The 20,291-nt window shown below is 39.0% G+C and overlaps 1 protein-coding gene across 1 annotated transcript; it reads left to right on the top strand.

Moving 5' to 3' along the window:
• The first annotated feature begins 1,120 nt into the window (after positions 1 to 1,120).
• On the top strand, positions 1,121 to 20,026 carry WSB1 (WD repeat and SOCS box containing 1). Its single transcript, XM_066363756.1, has 9 exons — positions 1,121 to 1,461; positions 8,001 to 8,169; positions 9,336 to 9,604; positions 11,466 to 11,597; positions 13,572 to 13,672; positions 15,934 to 16,106; positions 16,633 to 16,746; positions 18,116 to 18,223; positions 18,909 to 20,026. Exons 1-9 carry the CDS (start codon positions 1,422 to 1,424, stop codon positions 19,066 to 19,068), a joined length of 1,266 nt encoding a protein of 421 aa, XP_066219853.1. The 5' UTR covers positions 1,121 to 1,421; the 3' UTR covers positions 19,069 to 20,026.
• The last annotated feature ends 265 nt before the right edge of the window (positions 20,027 to 20,291 follow it).

Raw genomic sequence — 20,291 nt, 5'->3', positions numbered from 1 at the left:
TTCTTTTTTTACATTTTTTTAAACATCATGACTGCTTCATCCTGTGGTACAATGTTAAATATCAGTGATGAATTAGCACCTTTTCAAATAGTGACTTTAAGGTAAATGTCAAAGTCTCATAATAAATATGGCATTTTTTATAAAAAATAAAACGGGCTACTTTTATTTCAAAAGGTTTTTCACCTTTTTTTTTTTTTTTAAGAGAGAGACAGGGACAGAGACAAGAAAGGAGATAGATGAGAAGCATCAATTCTTTGTTGCAGCACCTTAGTTGTTCATTGATTGCTTTCTCATATGTGCATTGACCTGGGGGCTCCAGCTAAGACAGTGACACCTCTTTCAAGCTTCAACTTTGGGCTTCAACCCAGTGACCATGGGGTCATGTCTATGGTCCCACACTCAAGCCAGCGACCCCACGCTCAAACTGGTGAGCCTGCATTCAAGCCGGATGTAACTACACTCAAGCCAGAGACCTCGGGGTTTCAAACCTGGATCCTCTGTGTCCTAGGCTGACGCTCTATCCACTGAGCCATCGCCTGGTCAGGCTCACTTTTTTAAAATGTACAAATAAATATATTGTGATATTCACTAATGTATTTGTTTTTTTTAAGATCCTTTGTTGTTTTTAGGGTCTTTTATTCTTCCTCTAAACCTATGCCTTTCCTTAATTTATAATCTCCCCCTGAGTATAAAATTTTATAATTCCTTCGGTGAGATTTGTTGAATGATATTTTCCTAGTGTTTGTATAAAGATATCAGGAGAGCATTTGTATTAATTTACGAATTATATTGCCTGACAAACAACTGGAAGAGGGTCAGCTATACCCAGACAACCTGACCAACTTCAGTTTACAGCAAGAATGCATAATCCAGACCCAAGCTTATGAAACGTCTTCCCAATTTTACACTCCACGGTGACAGGTTATCTGGAGAGTCTGACAGGGGGAGAACTGGACAATCTGTTAACTCAGATCCCTCCAGGCAACGCCCGCGCACACCGTGTGAGCGGGTGGGGCGCCCCACGGAGGCCATCACGTCCGGAGCGTGGGAAGGCGGGGCCTAGGTTTGTGACGTGGAGATGCCGCGCCCCCACAGCGCTGATATCACCAGCATCGCCCGCCATTTTGTCTCTAGTGTCTCGTTTGCCTTCGGCATCGTAGGAGATAGAGCCTTGGTCTTTGAGCGTGAGGCAGAGACCAGGGTCTATTGTCTGTGTTTGACTCCGTAGTTTGGTCCCAGGCCTTCCGGAGCTTTCCCGGGGCAGTTGGCAGAGGCCGCCGCGACCGCGACCGCCCCCGCCCCTCCCTTCCTTCCCGGGGACCGGGAGGGACCGAGCCCGCGTCACGCCCCTCAGCGTTCGCCTCTCCCTTCTCCGTCGTTGCGGCCGCCTCGCGCCCCCGGAATCAGACGGTGCCCCATAGATGGCCAGCTTTCCCCCGAGGGTCAACGAGAAAGAGATCGGTGAGGACGGGACGGTGGGCGAGGGGTGCTGGTGAGCGCGCGGGGGCTCCGGAGCCGCAGGCACTCCGCGCGGGAGGCTCGAGAGGAAACCTCTGAGTCGGAGGGAAGTAGGGTGAGCCGGGGCCGAGCCCGGAGCGAACTGGGAGGAAGCGGCCCCGCGGGTGGGTGTCGCGAGGGGTGAATGGATCGTTGACTGGGTGGCCCGGGGCAGACACACCCCTGGGAGTCCCAGTTTCCTCTTCGATCCGAGAGGGGCCACTATCCTGGGATTCATGGTTTAGCGGCTGGCGCATCGAATGATCGATCGATCAGGGGAGTGCTGGGCATGTCTCAGGGGACTCTTCAATTTACGATGCAAGAGGTAGACTTGTGTGTCCTGAGCTGTAATGGAAGGTGGGGTCCTTGTCTGTACCAACCACTCTTCGAGGAGTGAGGCGACCGAAAGGTGCCATCAGACTGGAAAAAAAAAGCGGTATTTAAAAAGAAAATGGTATGGCGTTAAGAAAGGGAGTGAGTCAGGGGAGGACGACTCAGTTATCTTTCAGACGCATAGGAGCAGGGAGGAGCAAGTGGTTGGGTGGAGTGACGGAAGAAAAGCTGTCGTCCAGAAAAAGCAAACTCGGAAAAGGCTGTCTAAAAACTGGGTTAGTGGCCAGCTCTGCCACGCCGCAGACGGGGCAGTAGATTGGGAAGGTTGTGCGCCAAAGACCTCAGTGGCTCACTTAAAAAAGCACCTCGCATGATTTAAATCCTCTCTCGAAGTAAAATGAACAACTTTTGGGGAGTTTGGGGGGCTGCAGTGCGGTGATAGATATACTTCAGTAAGAATTGAACTTATCAAGTCATCATGTTACATACCTTAAATATACACAATTTTTATTTTAAAAATTAAAATAGATTTAGCATGTCCCTCCCAATAAAAACTCCCCAACTCTGAACTTGCTGTGTTAATTACATGAAAATTGAAGGGGGCTACTGAGTAGAGATTCTTTGCATTTCCCTATTTTTCAACTCAATGTGTAGTTTTACTAAATACATGGAGGTGCTTGTAGAGAAAGGGAGACGCTGAAGTAGCATGTGGGTAAATTTTTTATATTTAGAGACAACTTAGAATTCTGGACCCGAGTTCTTTCTCCTAAGAATAAGGTTGAATGGCAGGTTAGAAGGAGACTTTAACCCTGGTTTTAATAAATACATATTTTTAAGATTTTTATTCATTTTTTAGGCAGAGGGGAGAAAGAGAGAGAGAAGGGGGGGGAGCAGGAAGCATCAACTCCCATTTGTGCCTTGACCAGGCAAACCCAGGGTTTCAAAGCAGAGACTTCAGCATTCCAGGTCAACCCTTTCATCCACTGTGCCACCACAGGTCAGGCTTAATAAATATTTTAAGCATGCAGAGAAAACAGTTCATGTCCAATTTTTATTTTAACTGTACTTTAAGACTAGTGAGTATGTCCTGATGTGGAACAGAACTCAAAAGTCCTTATGCTCAGTCCAGTGGGGTTTTAATTTTCCCAGATGAGCAATCTGCCTTTCTTTAATCTTAGCATACGTACATAAGGTAGAATCATCTACTAAGTAGTCTTTTTAATTTATTTTTTGCATATTTATGTATTTGTTTTTTGCATATCCAGGTCTTATTTCCTGGATATAATAATATAAAGTTACTGAGTGCCAATATATAAAAGAACTTTGGCCTTTCTAACCTTTTTTTTTTTTAAGTTTGAGAGAGAGATGTTTCCACCCGTTTATGCGTTCATTGGTTGACTCTTATATGTGCCCTGACCCCAGATGGAACCCACAACGTTGGCTTTGGTGTATCAGGATAATACTTGTCAGGCTTTGTTATAAAGTATCATTTGGACACAAAGTTAAACACTATCTGTGTAGCTTTGTATCAAGAAGTACTTGCTTTTTCCCTGCTTTCTTGGATATTGGTTATACCTATTTGGGTTCTCTAGGAGTACTGAAAGAGACAAGATTGCATGAGTAATTTTAAAAGTCTATGACTTCTTGCCTGACCAGGCGGTGGTGCAGTGGATGGAGAGTCAGCCTGGGACGCAGAGGACCCAGGTTAGAAACCCCAAGGTCTCTGGCTTGAGCATGGACTCACCAGTTTGAGTGTGGGGTCACCAGCTTGAGTGTGGGATCATAGACATGACTCCAAGATCTCTGGCTTGAAGCCTAAGGTCACTGGCTTGAGCCCAAGATCTCTGGGTTGAGCAAGGGGTCACTGGCTCTGCTGTAGCCCCCCTGGTCAAGGCACATATGAGAAAGCAATCAATGAACAACTAAGGTGCTGCAATGAATAATTGATGCTTCTCATCTTTCTCCCTTCCTGTGTCCTTTCTCTCAAAAAAAGTCTATAACTCCTTTCAGGGAGTTACTGCCCTCTTTCACAAGTCATTATCACAGATCCTCCCTTCTGGTTATGAAATTGCAGGGAGGAATGTGAAGAAGGAGCTAAATCTGGTTTGCTTGGTTCAGCAGTGACTCAGGAGATGTGTTACTAATGTACAGATATTGTTAATGTAGAATTATATCTTATAGCCGAGTTCCCATGGCAGGCGGCTTTTCCCTTATACAAAGTATTAAATCATGCATTTCTTAGGATACCAACATTAAACAGTTGCAAGTAATGTAATAAAGGTTTAACTTATTTTAAAAATGTTTTAAAATAGAGGGCTAGGATTTTTTTTTTTTTTTTTTAATTATTATCGATTTGAAAGCAACATCTATTTGTTCTACTTTTTTATGTGCCCTGATCAGGGATGGAAACCACAATCTTAGTGTATCTAGATCATACTCTAACCAACTGAGCTAACTCAGTAATTTTTTTCAAAGCACTTTATTATAAATCTTATGCTAGTATACAATATTGTACCATACCCTTTATGTAAGAGGAATTTTGTGATTGTAGGCAGGGTTAAGAGGAAGAGAAAAAACCCTGCCTTGTTAAAAAGATTTTGGATTCTGAAAGAAAATACAGAGTGGTCCTAAAGTGCAGACCAAAACAATAAATTTTTTGTGGGAAACTTAGTCTTGTCTTCCTAAGAATTTACCTATTCTTAGGAAGCTTCCTAAAGAATAGGTAAATGCTAGTCTAATTTACCAGGTGTTTTGTTTTTCTTTTTTCTTGTGGGAGAGACAGAGAGAGCGACAGATAGGAACAGACAGACAGGAAGGGAGAGAGATGAGAAACATTAATTCTTCATTGCGGTTCCTTAGTTCATTGATTGATTTCTCATATGTGCCTTGACTGGGGGGCTACAGCAGACTGAGTGACCCCTTGCTTGAGCCAGCGACCTTGGGTCTAAGCTGGTGAGCCTTGCTCAAACCAGGTGAGCTTGTGTTCAAGCTGGCGACCTCAGGGTCTCGAACCTGGGTCCTCCACATCCCAGTCTGATGCTCTGTCCACTGCGCCACTGCCTGGTCAGGTGACCAAGTGTTTTTGAGTTGAATACAAGGGCCAGTTGTCTATTTTTTGAGAAAAATTACATAAGTATCCTCATCTAGTTCAAACAGGGACTTTCCCTTTTTAAGATAAAGCTTGCCTTTTTCAGTTGAATTTTAAAATATCTATTTGTGAACTTTTATTTTTTCTTCTAAAATTTATGAACTCATAGCTAGATGTGGTTAAACAAAAACCAAAGGTAAAAAAAAAAGGCTCTGGCTTTTGGCTCAATGGTAGAGCGTTGGCCTAGCGTGTGGGTGTCCTGGATTCGATTCCTGGTCAGGGTACACAGAAGTCACCATCTGCTTCTCCACCCCTCTCCCCTCCCCCTCCCTTTCCTCTCTCTCTCTCTCTCTCTTTCTCTCTCTCTTTTCTCCTGTGTTTGGTTTAGCAAGTTGGCCCTGGACACTGAGGATAGCTCTATGGCCTCGCCTCAGGCGCTAAAATAGCTTAGTTGCTGAGCAGTGGAACAATGGCCCTAGATGGGCAGAGCATCCCCAGGTAGGGGGCTTGCTGGGTGGATCCAGCTTAGGCCCATGCAGGAGTCTGTCTCTCTGCCTCCTTGCTTCTCACTTAAGGAGAAGAAGAAAAAAGAGTTAGGGGTTGCAAATTCAGGGGCCAGGCACATAAAGTTCCCCAGTGAAGTGACTGTATAAGACTATGGGCTTGGCCTGACCAGGCGGTGGCACAGTGGATAGAGCATTGGACTGGGATGTGGAGGACCCAGGTTCGAGACCCCGAGGTCGCCAGCTTGAGCGCAGGCTCATCTGATTTGCGCAAAAGCTCACCAGCTTGGACCCAGGGTTGCTGGCTCAAGCAAGGGGTCACTCGGTCTACTGAAGGCCCGCGGTCAAGGCACATATGAGAAAGCAATCAATGAACAACTAAGGTGTCGCACCGAAAAACTAATGATTGATGCTTCTCATCTCTCTCCATTCCTGTCTGTCTGTCTCTGACTCACTCTGTCTCTGTAAAAAAAAAAAAAAAAAAAAAAAAAAAGACTGGGCTTGGAGGAATGTAAAGCACATGGAGCAGCAAGCCCTTCAAAAATCATTTGTATACTTAAAAAATTGTACTGCAGACATATAAGGGTCACTAGTTTGTAAGTTTTGTAGTAAGAAAGTCATGTTATTACTAGTGAAGTTAGTGTCACTTTAGCTGTATTGATACAAGTGAGGGGCTGGTAAGTGGGGGTTCTGCTGCTTTGATTAAGCCGCACCCAAAGTATTGTGTTTAGTTCTGAGTACCACTTTTATGAGTCATTACTAATTGAAGTTTATTCATGAAAGTGTGATGAAGGTAAAGATGGGGAATGAACTTGAAACCATGTAATCTAAGGGATGATTGAAAGGACTAGAGATTTTAGCCTGATGAAAAGATTTAGTTTCTGATGTCATTAACTGTCTTCAACATATGAATGTCATGTAAGAGCAGAATTAGGCTTATCTTCTTGGGTCAGAATTGGGACTGAGTGGGTGGAATGGCAAGGAGGAAGATTTTGAGTCACCAGAAGGAAGTTTTCTGATAATTTCAGCTATATCATATTAGAATGAGCTTATTTGTTAATATAGCAAAGAATTGGGCAATGAAATATTCAAAACACTTAAGAAGGAGAGTTTTTAGCCTGACCAGGTCGCGGCGCAGTGGATAGAATGTTGGACTGAGATGCGGAGGACCCAGGTTCAAAACTCCAAGTTTGCTGGCTTTAGTGTGGGCTCACCAGCTTGAGCACAGGGTTGCCGGCTTTAGCAAGGGGTCACTCACTCTGCTGTAGCCACCCCCCCCCCCCCAGTCAAGGCACATATGAGAAAGCAATCATTGAACAACTAAGGTACACACACACACACACACACTAAAGAATGTGTGTTTATACATGTGTTCTTATGTTCATTTAATAAATACTTACTCATGACAAGTGCTACACTAGCTGCTGATGGAGCACACGTTGAGACTGAAAGTTTTTGGATTTAAATATCTGCCATAGCACTAGAAGTATAGGTGGTTCTTATTTGAACTGCAATACATATTATGTATGGAAGTTTTGTTGTTGGAAGGTTCAAACCAAAAACATAAACACACCGTAGAGATGAACAGACAATTGACCACAAAATAGATATTAGGGAAACTAAACCTGATAATAACTTGTAACTAAGACCAACCCAAGACAGCATCGATGATAAACTGACACAGAAGATCCTTTCCTGAAATTGAGGGTGTTCCAGTTGAGTACACATGGGCACATGTGCCGTAGGAGCTTGTTGAGCGAGCTTGTTAAACACAGACTAAAAATTCTCTGTACACACTGTTGATAGACCAGCTTTTATGAATGCTAAATTTACTCTATATTAGAAATGTATGGGATTGCCTATTTGTCCTTCAAAAACTAAAATAATTTCCATGTTGGGATCAGTTTGTAGCCCATTAGGCAGATGCTTGAGGACCACTGTGGAAGAATAAAAAATATTAATGCATTTAAAGCACTTGTTGAGAGGTTAGACTAAGTAATCTTTAAATTCCTTCTAGTTCTGAGAGTTTTGTGGTATTTGTGATCTGGGCCTAAAAGAGACGAATATTCGTGTCCCGCCATGTCCCCCGCCCTCCCTGCCCTGTGTGGGTGGTTTCTGTCAGAGTAATGATGTAATGTTAATACTGTATTTTATAATGGTTTATGGTTTTTGAAAGCTACAGACTTTTTGGAAGATAACTTTTCTTGCAAAGTAACTTTAGTCTTTTACATTTTAAATGTTAGTAATTTTGATGAAAACAAGACAATGCAAAAGTCAGGACATAAGTAATCACTAGCCCTGATTGATCATTATAGCATTATTACTTGACCAATATTTTTTTTAACTTTCTAAAAAGCTTTTGCTTTGGAAAATTTTAGGAAACCACTTTTCTAAAACCCGAAGATATCATTAAGGCAGATATGTCCCCTCCAAGGATAGAAAGCAGAATTCATTATATCTTATCCTCATAGAAAAGGGAGAAAATACTCAATGGAGTTGAGTGAGTCCCAAAGAAATATACAGTCTCAAATTCATTGTTGGTTATATATGATATCCTGTATTTTTCTTTTTCTTTTTAGTGAGATCGCGTACGATAGGCGAACTTTTAGCTCTTGCAGCTCCTTTTGACAAGAAATGTGGCTGTGAAAATTGGACTGTTGCTTTTGCTCCAGATGGTTCGTACTTCGCTTGGTCCCAAGGACATTGTACAGTAAAGCTTGTTCCGTGGTCCCAGTGCCTGAAGAACTTGTAAGACACTTTTTTTTTTGTATTTTGTATCTGTTTGTTGATTTTTCTATGTAGAGTAATAAGATTTTGATATTTAAGTTTTTCCTTTGTAGACTGTTGTAAATGTGTTTTATCATGAGCTGAATATATCATATTTATTAGAAAATTTGTGGGAAGAATTATCTGGCCTTATAATTACAGAACACTTTCTCAGATATGTTTGTGTTTTTAATAAATGTTGCTGTGTATTAAAAGGCAGAGTAATTGTACCTTGGAGTAGTGTATATATCGTGTTGTGCCAGGTCAGGGAACCTTTGTTATTTGAAGCTTTTTGATTTCACAACATTTTATTAGATAACAGGTGCATAGATTATGTAATTTTTTTTAATGTACTTATCCTCTGCTTTGGTTAAATTGAGTTTAGATTTGTTGAAATTTTTTCTAAAATTTATATACTAAATTTAATTTTACTCAGCCTTTTTTTTTTTAAAGGACATTATCTGGTGTTTGGCTTCACAATATCTTCTCAGGCTTTTTGTTTTGATTTTTTGTTTGTTTATACTTGCTTTAGGTTAATTAAAGGAGTCCTAAATTTTGAAACAAATAAATTATACTTTATTGTTGAACTTCCTCTCTTTTTCAGCCGCTGAGAATTTATTTGGTCACGCCCTCATAGCTAATATCAATTTTTCCCCTTCCCATTTATAGAATTCTGTTGTCATTTAGTATCACTATAATAATATTATGGTTGCTTTACTTCTTTTTTTTTTTTTTGAGAGTAGAGGAAATAGAGAGACAGACCCCAACCAGGATCCACCCAGCAACCCTTGTCTGGGGATGATGCTCAAATCAGCTAAACTATTTTTAGTGCCTGAGGCTGATGCTTGGACCAGCCGAGCTATCCTCAATTCCCGGGATCTATGCTTGAACCATTTGAGCCACTGGCTATGAGGGAGAAGATAGAGAGAAGGGGGAGAGGGCAGAGGAGAGAAGCCAGTGGTCGCTTCTCATGTGTGCCCTGACCTGGGATCAAACCCAGGACATCCATAAGCTGGGCTGATGCTCTATTCACTAAGCCATCTGGACAGGGCCAAGGTTACTTTAACAAACATCATTTCATTTCCTCAAGAGTCCAAAATAAATAATAACTAGATTTTAATTTGACCCTTTTCCCCCCTACCACCCAGTCTCTTACATGGCACCAAGAATATCACTAATTCAAACAGTTTGAGATTGTCAAGACAAAATAGTGATGGTGCTCAGAAAAATAAGCCTCGTGAACATATTATAGACTGTGGTGATATCGTCTGGAGTCTTGCTTTTGGATCTTCAGTTCCAGAAAAACAGAGTCGCTGTGTAAATATAGAATGGCATCGATTCAAATTTGGACAAGATCAGCTACTCCTTGCCACAGGGTTGAACAATGGACGTATCAAAATATGGGATGTATATACAGGTATGGAGTCAATAGTTTTAAAAGCAAATTTCATTATTTCATATATAGGGCGTTGCTCATAGGCAGTAGAATATATGATATGAGCATTTTAACTTACTGAAAAACAAGAATTGGTGCAATGTGTTTTTATTCCTTTTTTGTTTTTTCTTTGTATTGTTTCTTGTTGCAATGTGTCTTTATAATTGGCCTGAATAGCATTTTCAGCTGTGGTTTTGATTTAGGATAATAGAGTTCACACTGCTTGATCATTCCTTGGAGAATATTACAGCAGGAATGGGCATATCTAAGGGATGTTTCGTTAATGATCACTTATAATTAAAAAATCACATATAACTTAGTTTATGACTCAAATAGCAAGGTATTTTTCTTATATAATTTTCAGTGATTGATAGCTATAACAGGTTTCAAGGCAAATCTGGTATTTAACAGTCATCTAACCCTTTGGAAGGTTTTAGTGACATTTTCAGTTTAACTAGAGAGGACTAGAAGTTACATTCTTTGGGAAATTAAAAGTGAATATGCTGTTCACTGCCTAAAACAGTTTCTGGTTGATAGTATGTACTCAAATATTTGAAAGTTTTTAAAAATGATCATTAAAACTATGTGTACATTTATAACACAGCAAGTGATATGAATGAGTGGGGATGAGTCATTAAATTTCGATTCTTTTTTTTTTTTTAAGAGACAGAGAGTCAGAGAGAGGGATAGACAGGGATAGACAGACAGGAACGGAGAGATGAGAAGCATCAGTCATTAGTTTTTCATTGTGCATTGCAACACCTTAGTTGTTCATTGATTGCTTTCTCATATATGCCTTGACTGCGGGCCTTCAGCAGACTGAGTAACCCCTTGCTCGAGCCAGCAACCTTGGGTCCAAGGTGGTGAGCTTTTGCTCAAACCAGATGAGCCCGCACTCAAGCTGGCGACCTCGGGGTCTCGAACCTGGGTCCTTGGCATCCCAGTCCGACGCTCTATCCACTGTGCCACTGCCTGGTCAGGCCAAATTTGGATTCTTGAAAAACATTTAAGTTAGGCACATAGATTTTCATAGAAAACTCTTGTAGTAGTAGATGAATAAAGTACATTTTTTCCCACTGCGATTATATTTGAAAATTTAGGTTGTTGTGGGATAACATGAATCTTTTGGGGAGTTTGACAGTCCATTACTAAGGAAAGGGAAAGGAAAATTTGATTTACATTTTTTAAAATCCTATACAAAGAGCCTGACCAGGAGGTGGCGCAGTGGGTAGAGCGTCGGACTGGGATGCGAAAGACCCGGGTTTGAGACCCTGAGGTCGCCAGCTTGAGCACAGGCTCATCTGGTTTGAGCAAAAGCTCACCAGCTTGGACCCAAGGTCTCTGGCTCGAGCGGGGGGTTACTCGGTCTGCTGTAGACCCCCCGTCAAGGCACATATGAAAAAGCAATCATTGAGCAACTAAGGTGTCTCAATGAAAAACTAATGATTAATGCTTCTCATCTCTCTCTGTTTCCGTCTGTCTATCCCTATCTATCCCTCTCTCTGTCTTTGTTAAAAAAAAAAAAAAAGTCTTTTGAAATCTTATACAAAGATTTAAATGATAATATAGATTTTCTTGATACTAAATTAACTTGATCCAGGAGTTTATGTACATACATTTCAGGAATTTCCTTTTATTTTTTTTCTAACAAATATAGGCTTTGCTATACTGAAAATAATTCATTTTGAAACTGTGTAAATAGTGAATCTTTAAAGGTATAGTAAAAGCATTAAGTAATAAGAGGTATCCAAGTATTTTTAAAATAGTGAGAAACAGTATTTTATAAAACAGAAACTGATAAAAATTGCTAATATTGTCTTATTTCCCCATTCATTGCATTTAGGAAAACTCCTCCTTAACTTGGTAGATCATACTGAAGTGGTCAGAGATTTAACTTTTGCTCCAGATGGGAGTTTGATTCTTGTGTCAGCTTCAAGAGACAAAACTCTGAGAGTTTGGGACCTAAAAGATGATGGTATGTTTTTTTTTCCAGGCTGTGAAAAAGAATTAGTTTCTTTCTTTTCTTTTTTATTTATTTATTTTCTTTTATTTGTTTTGTTTATGGCTTTGAGAGAGAGAGAAAGGGGGGCTAGGAAAGGGAAGCCTCACCTTGTAGTAGTCGTTTCTCGTATGTGCCTTGACTAAGCATGTCTGGGTTTTGAACTGGCCACCTCAGCAATCCAGGCCAACACCCTGTCACCTGTGCTACTACAGGTCAGGCAAGAATTAGTTTCTTGATGTTACTACTGAGAGGTATTGGGTTCATGTGGGGCATTTGACTTTAAAAGTACACATGATCAGTTTCCTTTTTTCTATTTAGTTCTTTGGTTTCTTTTCCTGTGTAGATCAAACAAAACCGTACGTATGACCCAGAATAGGAACCAGCAGTTACTCTAAGTAAACAATCTAATACTATTCAGAAACTAACCACACATACCAACTATTTGAGGGTAAAATCTACTTCAGTTTTAGGGTTTTATATGAACTGGTCTGAGTTTATTTCCTTATCTTAGGGAGAGTTATTAACTTCCGTCTTGTGTAGTGAAAATTTAAGTAGACCTTGAATAACAAACAAGTACAGCTTAGTGATCTAATAAAATTTAGATTGAAGTATGATTTGTACACCAGAATTTATAACATGTAAAGGCTAGTAAGCATAATATTACATTGGATGGGTTAAGTAAGAAATTATCTTTACCCTGGCCTGTGGTGGCACAGTGGATAGGGGCCTCGACCTGGAACACCGAGGTTGTGGGTTTGAAACCCTGGGCTTGCCCGGTCAATGCACGTGTGAGAAACAACTATTATGAGTTGAGACTTCCCACTCTACTACCCTCTTTCTCTCTCTCCTCGCTCTCTAAAATTCAATAAATAAAACCTTTAAGAAATTATCTTTATGAAAAGTAGATTTGCCCTTTGATATAATTGAGGGTATGTCAGTGTCAAGTACTCAGATTTTTCTGCAATGTTGATAATTATGATGCTTATTAATAAGGTTTTGGAGACTCTACCTTGTTTGAGATTCCCAGAGGTGATCTCTTACCTCTTCGTAGCCTCTAACAGCCTTAAGCTGGAAGTTGACGGGCTTGCTTAGTAGCTAAATTGAATGTAGTAGGAAGCAAAATCCTCAGATTTGGAGACTTGTTCCAGCTGATGGGTAGTAACCACTGCCTAATAAAATAATATGTTACTCTTTCTAAACCATGAGATATTTCCTCTGCATTTTATCAATTTTCTAATTGCTCAGCTGATGAAGGGTTAAGAGATTCCAACAGTTAAAGGAGTTTGATAATTAAATTTTTATATTCTTTTGCATATCAAAGAGTGCTTGCTTTCAACATATTTTCAGTTGAGTGCATGTTTTAAGAATGTATACTTAGTAAAATGTAAGCTTCAAGAATGTAAGGACTTTGTGTTATTCACAGCTGTATTTTCACTGCCTGGTATGTAGTAGATATTCAGTAAATATTTGTAAAACTAAGAGTTAAGAATACTTAGCCTAAATTGTGTGCCATGGGTATAATATACAGGGGATTTAGAATAGAATAGAGGTTATCAGAAAGAAATATAGGTATAAAGTTATTTTGGAGATGTTTATTGTCTCAACCTTGTTGTGTTTCATTTCTTTCATTTGTAGAATAAAGGGATTAGATCAAAAGTCTATTTTCTGTAAAAAATGAATGGTCAGTGGACTTTTTTCATAAAGGGCCATGCCACCTCTACCATAGTTATTCTTTTCTGCCGTGGAAGCACAACATGAACAAATTGGCATGATTATATTCCAGTAAAACTTGAGTTAGAAAAACGAGTAACTGGTGTATATTGTCACCCCCGTCCTAGGTAAATCACTGCCACTATAGAAGTTCGTGATTCTGTGATCCTGCCATTTTTTAGTGATACTCGTTTGAAGTGGATTCTAGGGTTAATGCAGGTATTTCTTTTGTTTCAGGAAACATGATGAAAGTATTGAGGGGCCATCAGAACTGGGTGTACAGCTGTGCATTCTCTCCGGACTCTTCCATGCTGTGCTCAGTGGGAGCCAGCAAAGCAGTATGTATCAAAGTTCTTATACATTTATTGTTAATTGGATTATAATTGGCATAATCATTATAAATCTAAGTAACCTATTAAGTCTGTGCTCTGTGTCATGAATATCTTAAATGTTTTATATCGTGATGGGGAGAATTTGCATGAGGGAAATTAAATACAGTTATCGATTGTTAAGTGAGAAATTGGATTGCTTTTAGTTAGATATATTATTCATAAAATTAAGGGGTTTGTCAAATTTATTTTTACTAAGATGTAGGAAGGTTTCTGTGCTATAGAAGAGATATAGTCCAAATGTTAAGACATTCCCTTGCTAATAATTTTCTTCTCTGTTGTTCTATTTTTTTGTCCAGTTTGCTGTTTAAAAAGTTTGAGTCCCAGCTGGTCCTGGACATTTAACTGAACAAAAGTAACTTAAAAATATAATAAAAATGAAAATAGCACTCATGTATGTCCTAGAGTGAATTATAGAAGAAATTTGATATGATCTGTCTTATGCTAACAGGTATAGCGTACCTGTAGACAGATTAAGTATAAAGTGACTCTTAAGAGTGTTGTGCTTATTCATGAACTCTGTAGTTGTCTTCCAGCTCCGAGTTAGTATTGTTAAAGAAATCTTTATAGCTTTAGATATTTATGAAAATAGTTTAAGTCCAAATACATTTGATGATCACAATAAACTTTGAAATAATGGGGGTGGGGGGGCTGGTTAAAATGTATTTTATTTAGCCAATTAGTTTGTTAAAATGATAGTTGCAAATGTTGGAGGTTTAGAACAATATACCGTATTTAGTTTATTAGTTTAGTTCTTTAAAAATCATAAGAACAACAAAGCTAGATGTTGACATTGCTATTTTAGGCTGTGTGTTTTCCATATGCTTCTTGCTTTCCCTGTCACAGGTGGTGGCAGCAATATTGGTGTGATTGAGGTTATGCTGGCACCACTCGCACACAGGCGCACAATGGTGTTAGCTGGGCAGAAAGAGTGGCATCTCTGGCTGCCGGGCTGGGGGCGACCTTTACCATAGGATGAAGTAACCTTGCATTCGGCTGCAAGGTGTACTGTACGTACGCAGGTGCTGGTCGATGTCCACTTTCTGCTTTTCTTTCTTTCTTTTTTTCTTTTTTAAAATAATTTTCCCCCAGTAAAACCCACTGACTCCTCCATGTTAATTTATCTTCCAGTCTGTTGGAGTTGGGAGTCTGACATGAGAAACCAATTTAATGTAATGTAACTGGCTTTCAGATGGTTTCTCAGTACTGTTTTTTGGAATTCTTTGAGATGGTAGAGATAACCTTAAGTCTGATCCATTTAAAATTTGTGGTTTTTTCTTTGGAAGTAATATATTGTGTCTGTGCAGAAAAAATGTAGCCAAAAGGATTGCTTTATCCCAAGAGGAGAAGAGATTGTCTTACTATGATTGTTGAACTTTCAAGCTCATGTTCAGTATAATAGACTACAGTAATCGTTAGAATCCTACTTGGAGCTATTCTGCACAGTCCAGCTACTGATTTTACAGTAAAACTATATGTTAATCTGTACTAAAGCAATTTAAATGTTTTATAATTAAAATGACTAATGATTGTGTGGTCAGTTTGGTAAAAATAAGTTTAGCAAATCTTGATTCACAGAAATGTTGTTAATTGTATTATTTTCATAAATTAGCATTTTCATTTTGTAATGTGGTTTAACATCCTTGTTTTTGCCAAAGAAATTTCATTTGGCTGTGAAAATTCTCTTTGCTTGCAGTATCTGTTTCTCTTCCTAGGCTCACGTTGGTGACCCAAGCCTTTTGTAAACAAGTGATTATCTCAAAGGGAGATGCCAATGGAGTAACAATTTGTTAACCTTACATTTTCTGTCTGTATATTTTTTTAAAATTTGGTAGTTTCTGGAAGAAAAAGAAGGGGGTTTGTAGTACTTAACCCTATGTATTTATTTCTATATATTTTAGTTAATTAGTTTTTGAAATAAATGAATTTCAGTATAACTTTGTGGTTAAATTGCACTGCTATTTTTATGTTTAGGCTTATTTTTAAATTAACATTTAACAGAAACATTTGAAATAGAATGTGCATGTCTACTTTAATTAACTTAAAGACTGATTTTTAAAAAATCTATGACACTGAGCATATTCTTTTAATTATCCTTAATTTATAATGTTTAATATAATCTGAATTAAATATGGGAGTTTTAGTTTAAGATGTGCCATTTTGTCCTTGTGCGTCTGAATGAAGCTATAACATTTGCCTTTTTATTGCAGGTTTTTCTTTGGAATATGGATAAATATACCATGATACGGAAACTAGAAGGACATCACCACGATGTTGTAGCTTGTGACTTTTCTCCCGATGGAGCATTACTGGCTACTGCATCTTATGATACTCGAGTATATATCTGGGATCCACATACCGGAGACATTCTGATGGAATTTGGGTGAGTGAGTGAGTGTAGCATGAATTATTTTAGTCTGTAATTTATCTCTGGCCATCAGTATAACTTTTAAGAAATTCATGAATGATTAGAATCACTAACATGTGAAACCTAAAATTGCAGTGTATGGTAACTTATAATTTCATTATTTAAGCCCTTGAGTAACGCAAAGCTTTGAATATAAACGCTAAAATAAACTTGGCTCTCTTGATACAAATCTTGTTAATAGGACATTACTTGTACAAGTAGTAATTAATTTAGAGTTTCATGTTGGAAAAAATAGTTAAAACTAAAATTGGACTTAATCCTAAATGCCTGAAACCACATTCTTAAAAGGAGATTAGTAATTCTGTTCAGGTTCCTTTTATTTAATTTGGATATATCAGCTCTTCTCAAGTCTTCTTAGTTGTGTTCGTTAAAGCCACTTTAACCATTACTCAAAGACAGATGTACTCTGTACTTGGGTAGTTATGTTTCTTGAAGTGACTGTGACCCTCATTTCCACTGAACACGTGTATTTTGACCTCAGGCACCTGTTTCCCCCACCTACTCCAATTTTTGCTGGAGGAGCTAATGACAGATGGGTACGATCTGTATCTTTTAGTCATGATGGACTGCATATTGCAAGCCTTGCTGATGATAAGTAAGTGTGTGAACTATAGCTTGACCCATTTATTATTGTCTTTTAAAGATTTCCTTTCATCCTTTTACTTAATGAAAACATTCTTAAGGCTATATTTAAAAAAAAAATGCCTTTCTGCAGTTTGTTATTTAGTGTCTCTTTTCTCTAGACAAGATCTTGGGAGATGTCGTGTATCTTAAAGAATGCTGACCTGAACAGTAGCCGTGTAAACGGAAGATAATGCATGCCTTTCCCTGTGCTCCCTGTTAGCTAGTTAAGCAAACTGGGTAGATTTTTAACTACCTTTTAGCCTAGCCCACAGATTCTTTTCAGTAATAGTCTTACAAAGGTTGAAGCAGAAGAACATAGTCAAAGTAAAATAAAAGATAAAAAAGAGTAATTTGTATCCACTGCAATTGAGACTACAAAATGAAATGTCTCATGACTGAAATGTGTTGCTTATTGGTAAGAAGCAGAAACTAATGTAGCCATTCCATTTTCTCAAGCTTTTATCATACAGTGTGCATGGATATAGCATTAAGAAAATTGGTCACATTAATTCAGAAAGCAACTCATTCTCATCTTTCTAGAATGTTAGCAAATGTACAGGCAGAGTTCTTTATTATTTGCCAGTATTGTGTTCCTGTTTGCTCAGATAAATTCTGAATGTCAGTTCTCTGGCATTCCTAGCCATATTCGACCTAGGTGAAAAGGCTTTATAAATTTCTTGGAATGAGAGTAAACCAGATCAGATATTGGATTTTAAGTGTAAGGAAAAGAAGAAAGCTTTTGGCTGTGAGCGTCATGGATCTGAACTGGGAATAGAAGACAGACATGTATTATAGTTTCTTACATGTGAGTTGATCTAGATTGTCAATTGGTATAGACTGTAAAATACTTTATAAAGCTAATCACAGTAATTGCTGCAGTGATTTGTGTGTGATTGTACTATTTCGTGATTCAGGACACTGGCATTTCTTTCTCAGTTTTAAATATTGCTTTTTTTTTTTTTTTTTTTAAGTGAGAGAGAGAGAGATAATCAGGAAGTTAGAAAGATGAGAGGCATCATAGTTGTTCACTGATTGCTTTCTCATTGTGCCTTGACCAGGGGGCTACAGTCAAGCCAATGACCCCTCACTCAAGCCAGTGACCTTGCGCTTCAAGCCAGCAACCTTGGCATTATGTCTATGATCCCATGTTCAAGCCAACGACCCCACACCCGAGTTGGATGAGCCCATGATTAAGCCAGCAACGTCGGGGTTTCAAACCTGGGTCCTCAGCATCCTAGTCCTATGCTCTATCCACTGTGCCTCCATCTGGTCAGGTTGAAAGTTGCTTTTACCTTAAATTTCCTCCTGTATACTCACTGCACAATTTATTTCCCTTCCAGAATGGTGAGGTTCTGGAGAATTGATGAGGATTATCCAGTACAAGTTGCACCGTTGAGCAATGGTCTTTGCTGTGCCTTTTCTACTGATGGCAGTGTTTTAGCTGCTGGGTAAATCATTTTTGTTTGTTTTTTATGGGTTTTTTTTTTTGTTTTTTTTTTTTTTTTGTATTTTTCTGAAGTTGGAAACGGGGAGGCAGTCAAGACAGACTCCCACATGCACCTGACTGGGATCCACCCGGCATGCCTACCAGGGGGCGATGCTCTGCCCATCTGGGGCATCGCTCTGTTGCAACCAGAGCCATTCTAGCACCTGAGGCAGAGGCCATGGGGCCATCCTCAGCACCCGGGCCAACTTAGCTCCAATGGAGCCTTGGCTGTGGGAGGGGAAAAGAGAGACAGAGAAGAAGGAGAGGGGGAAGGGTGGAGAAGCAGATGGGCGCTTCTCCTGTGTGCCCTGGCCAGGAATCGAACCCGGGACTCCTGCACGCCAGGCCGACGCTCTACCACTGAGCCAACTGGCCAAGGCCTTTGTTTGTTTTTAAGAGACAATTTCAGGTGGTTTTTAGTCAAAGCAGCCAATATTGTCAGTAAATCTTCCATAAGGGACTCTTTATAACATTACTGTTTTGGCATAGAGGAGATCATGATCATTGGATAGATCTAATGAATTAGGTTTTAATGTGCAGTTTGAGACTCCGATACACAGCCCTGAATGATAGTTGTAGCTGTAGGATGTTGAAACACATATATTTGGAAGACTGAGCTTGTGCTTTTTTTGTTTGTTTCTGTTTAGGACACATGATGGAAGTGTGTATTTTTGGGCTACTCCAAGGCAGATCCCTAGCCTTCAACATTTATGTCGCATGTCAATCCGGAGAGTGATGCCCACTCAACAAGTTCAGGAGCTGCCGATTCCTTCTAAAGTGTTGGAGTTTCTCTCCTATCGCATTTAGGGAACTCTGCCTTTCCTAGTAGTTGGAACTGACAGAGCTCACTTTACACAAACCTCAAGCTTTACTGAGTTCAAGTATCTGTTTTTCAAGGTTTAGAAGATTTATTTAATTTCATATGTTCTTGTACTGCATTTTCATGAGTTGAGTTTTTAAAATATAGACTATAGGAGAAATATTTCTGAACATGTAAAATGTAATTTTTTTTCTAAAATGTAACTGTGAAAACATACATACCTGTACATATTTAGATGTAAGCTGCTATGTGTTGAATGGACTTCTGCTTCTCTGATCTTTAGTTCCAACATGTATATATTGCTTCAGCAGAACCCCACAGTATGTCTCTTTGCTATAAAGTGGGAGGAATATTTTTTATTCTGGAACACTGAATTTAGATGGTAAATTTTGACTTAAGGAAACTGATTTGCCTCATATTAAAGGTGCATTTGGTGGGGGGGGGGGGCAGACGAGACTTAGGGAAAGGATTTTTGTTTTCCTTAACAACAGCACGGGAGAGGCAGGGTTCGAATGTGACGTTATTCAACTAAAAACAGCCAGGATATAACTAGAAAAGGGTGCCCCTCCCCAAACTACTGCTGCGAGCCTTAATTTTGGAAAGCAGCTTGTTACTTTAACCCCTGTGATATAAAGTATTATAAATTTCAGTCAGTTTGAAAATCCATCTACTGTATTATTTTATTGCTAAATATTTTGTTGTTTGTATTAAGGGACAATTATTTTAAGACCATGGTTTTATGCTTTTTGTTGTTTTGTTTGTTTTTACATGTAGCCTGTTTCTGCAGGGGGTAATATTGGTGACTTACCAAAGAGAAACAATACAGTGTACCTGCTTTTGCCTTCTATTATGTATCATACCTGCAGACACTAAGAATGGATGGATCATGTAAAATGCTTGATTATATATTTTGTTGAGTTTTTTAATTAAAGACATAAAAAGCCACTAACTTCTACAAATGTTTCTTAAATATGTTTGTCTGTCTCCATTGTACACTTGGAACACCACTAGCACATTAAGCAAGAAAGGTGGTGAAGAAACAGCACAAGCACAGGCTAGAACTCTTGATGAATGCATCCAACTTCTACATTGGTTTCTGCTGGAAGGACTATTGCAGTAATGCTTACAACACAAACTCTAGAACAAAGGAAAATAACTACTGAGCAAAGAAATAAGATCTTTTAGGGGAACTAACAGGTTTATAGTGAAT

This window comes from Saccopteryx leptura, chromosome 2 (assembly GCF_036850995.1).
Source record: "Saccopteryx leptura isolate mSacLep1 chromosome 2, mSacLep1_pri_phased_curated, whole genome shotgun sequence".
NCBI lineage: Eukaryota > Metazoa > Chordata > Mammalia > Chiroptera > Emballonuridae > Saccopteryx > Saccopteryx leptura.
This window is presented reverse-complemented; position numbering and strand designations above follow the sequence as displayed.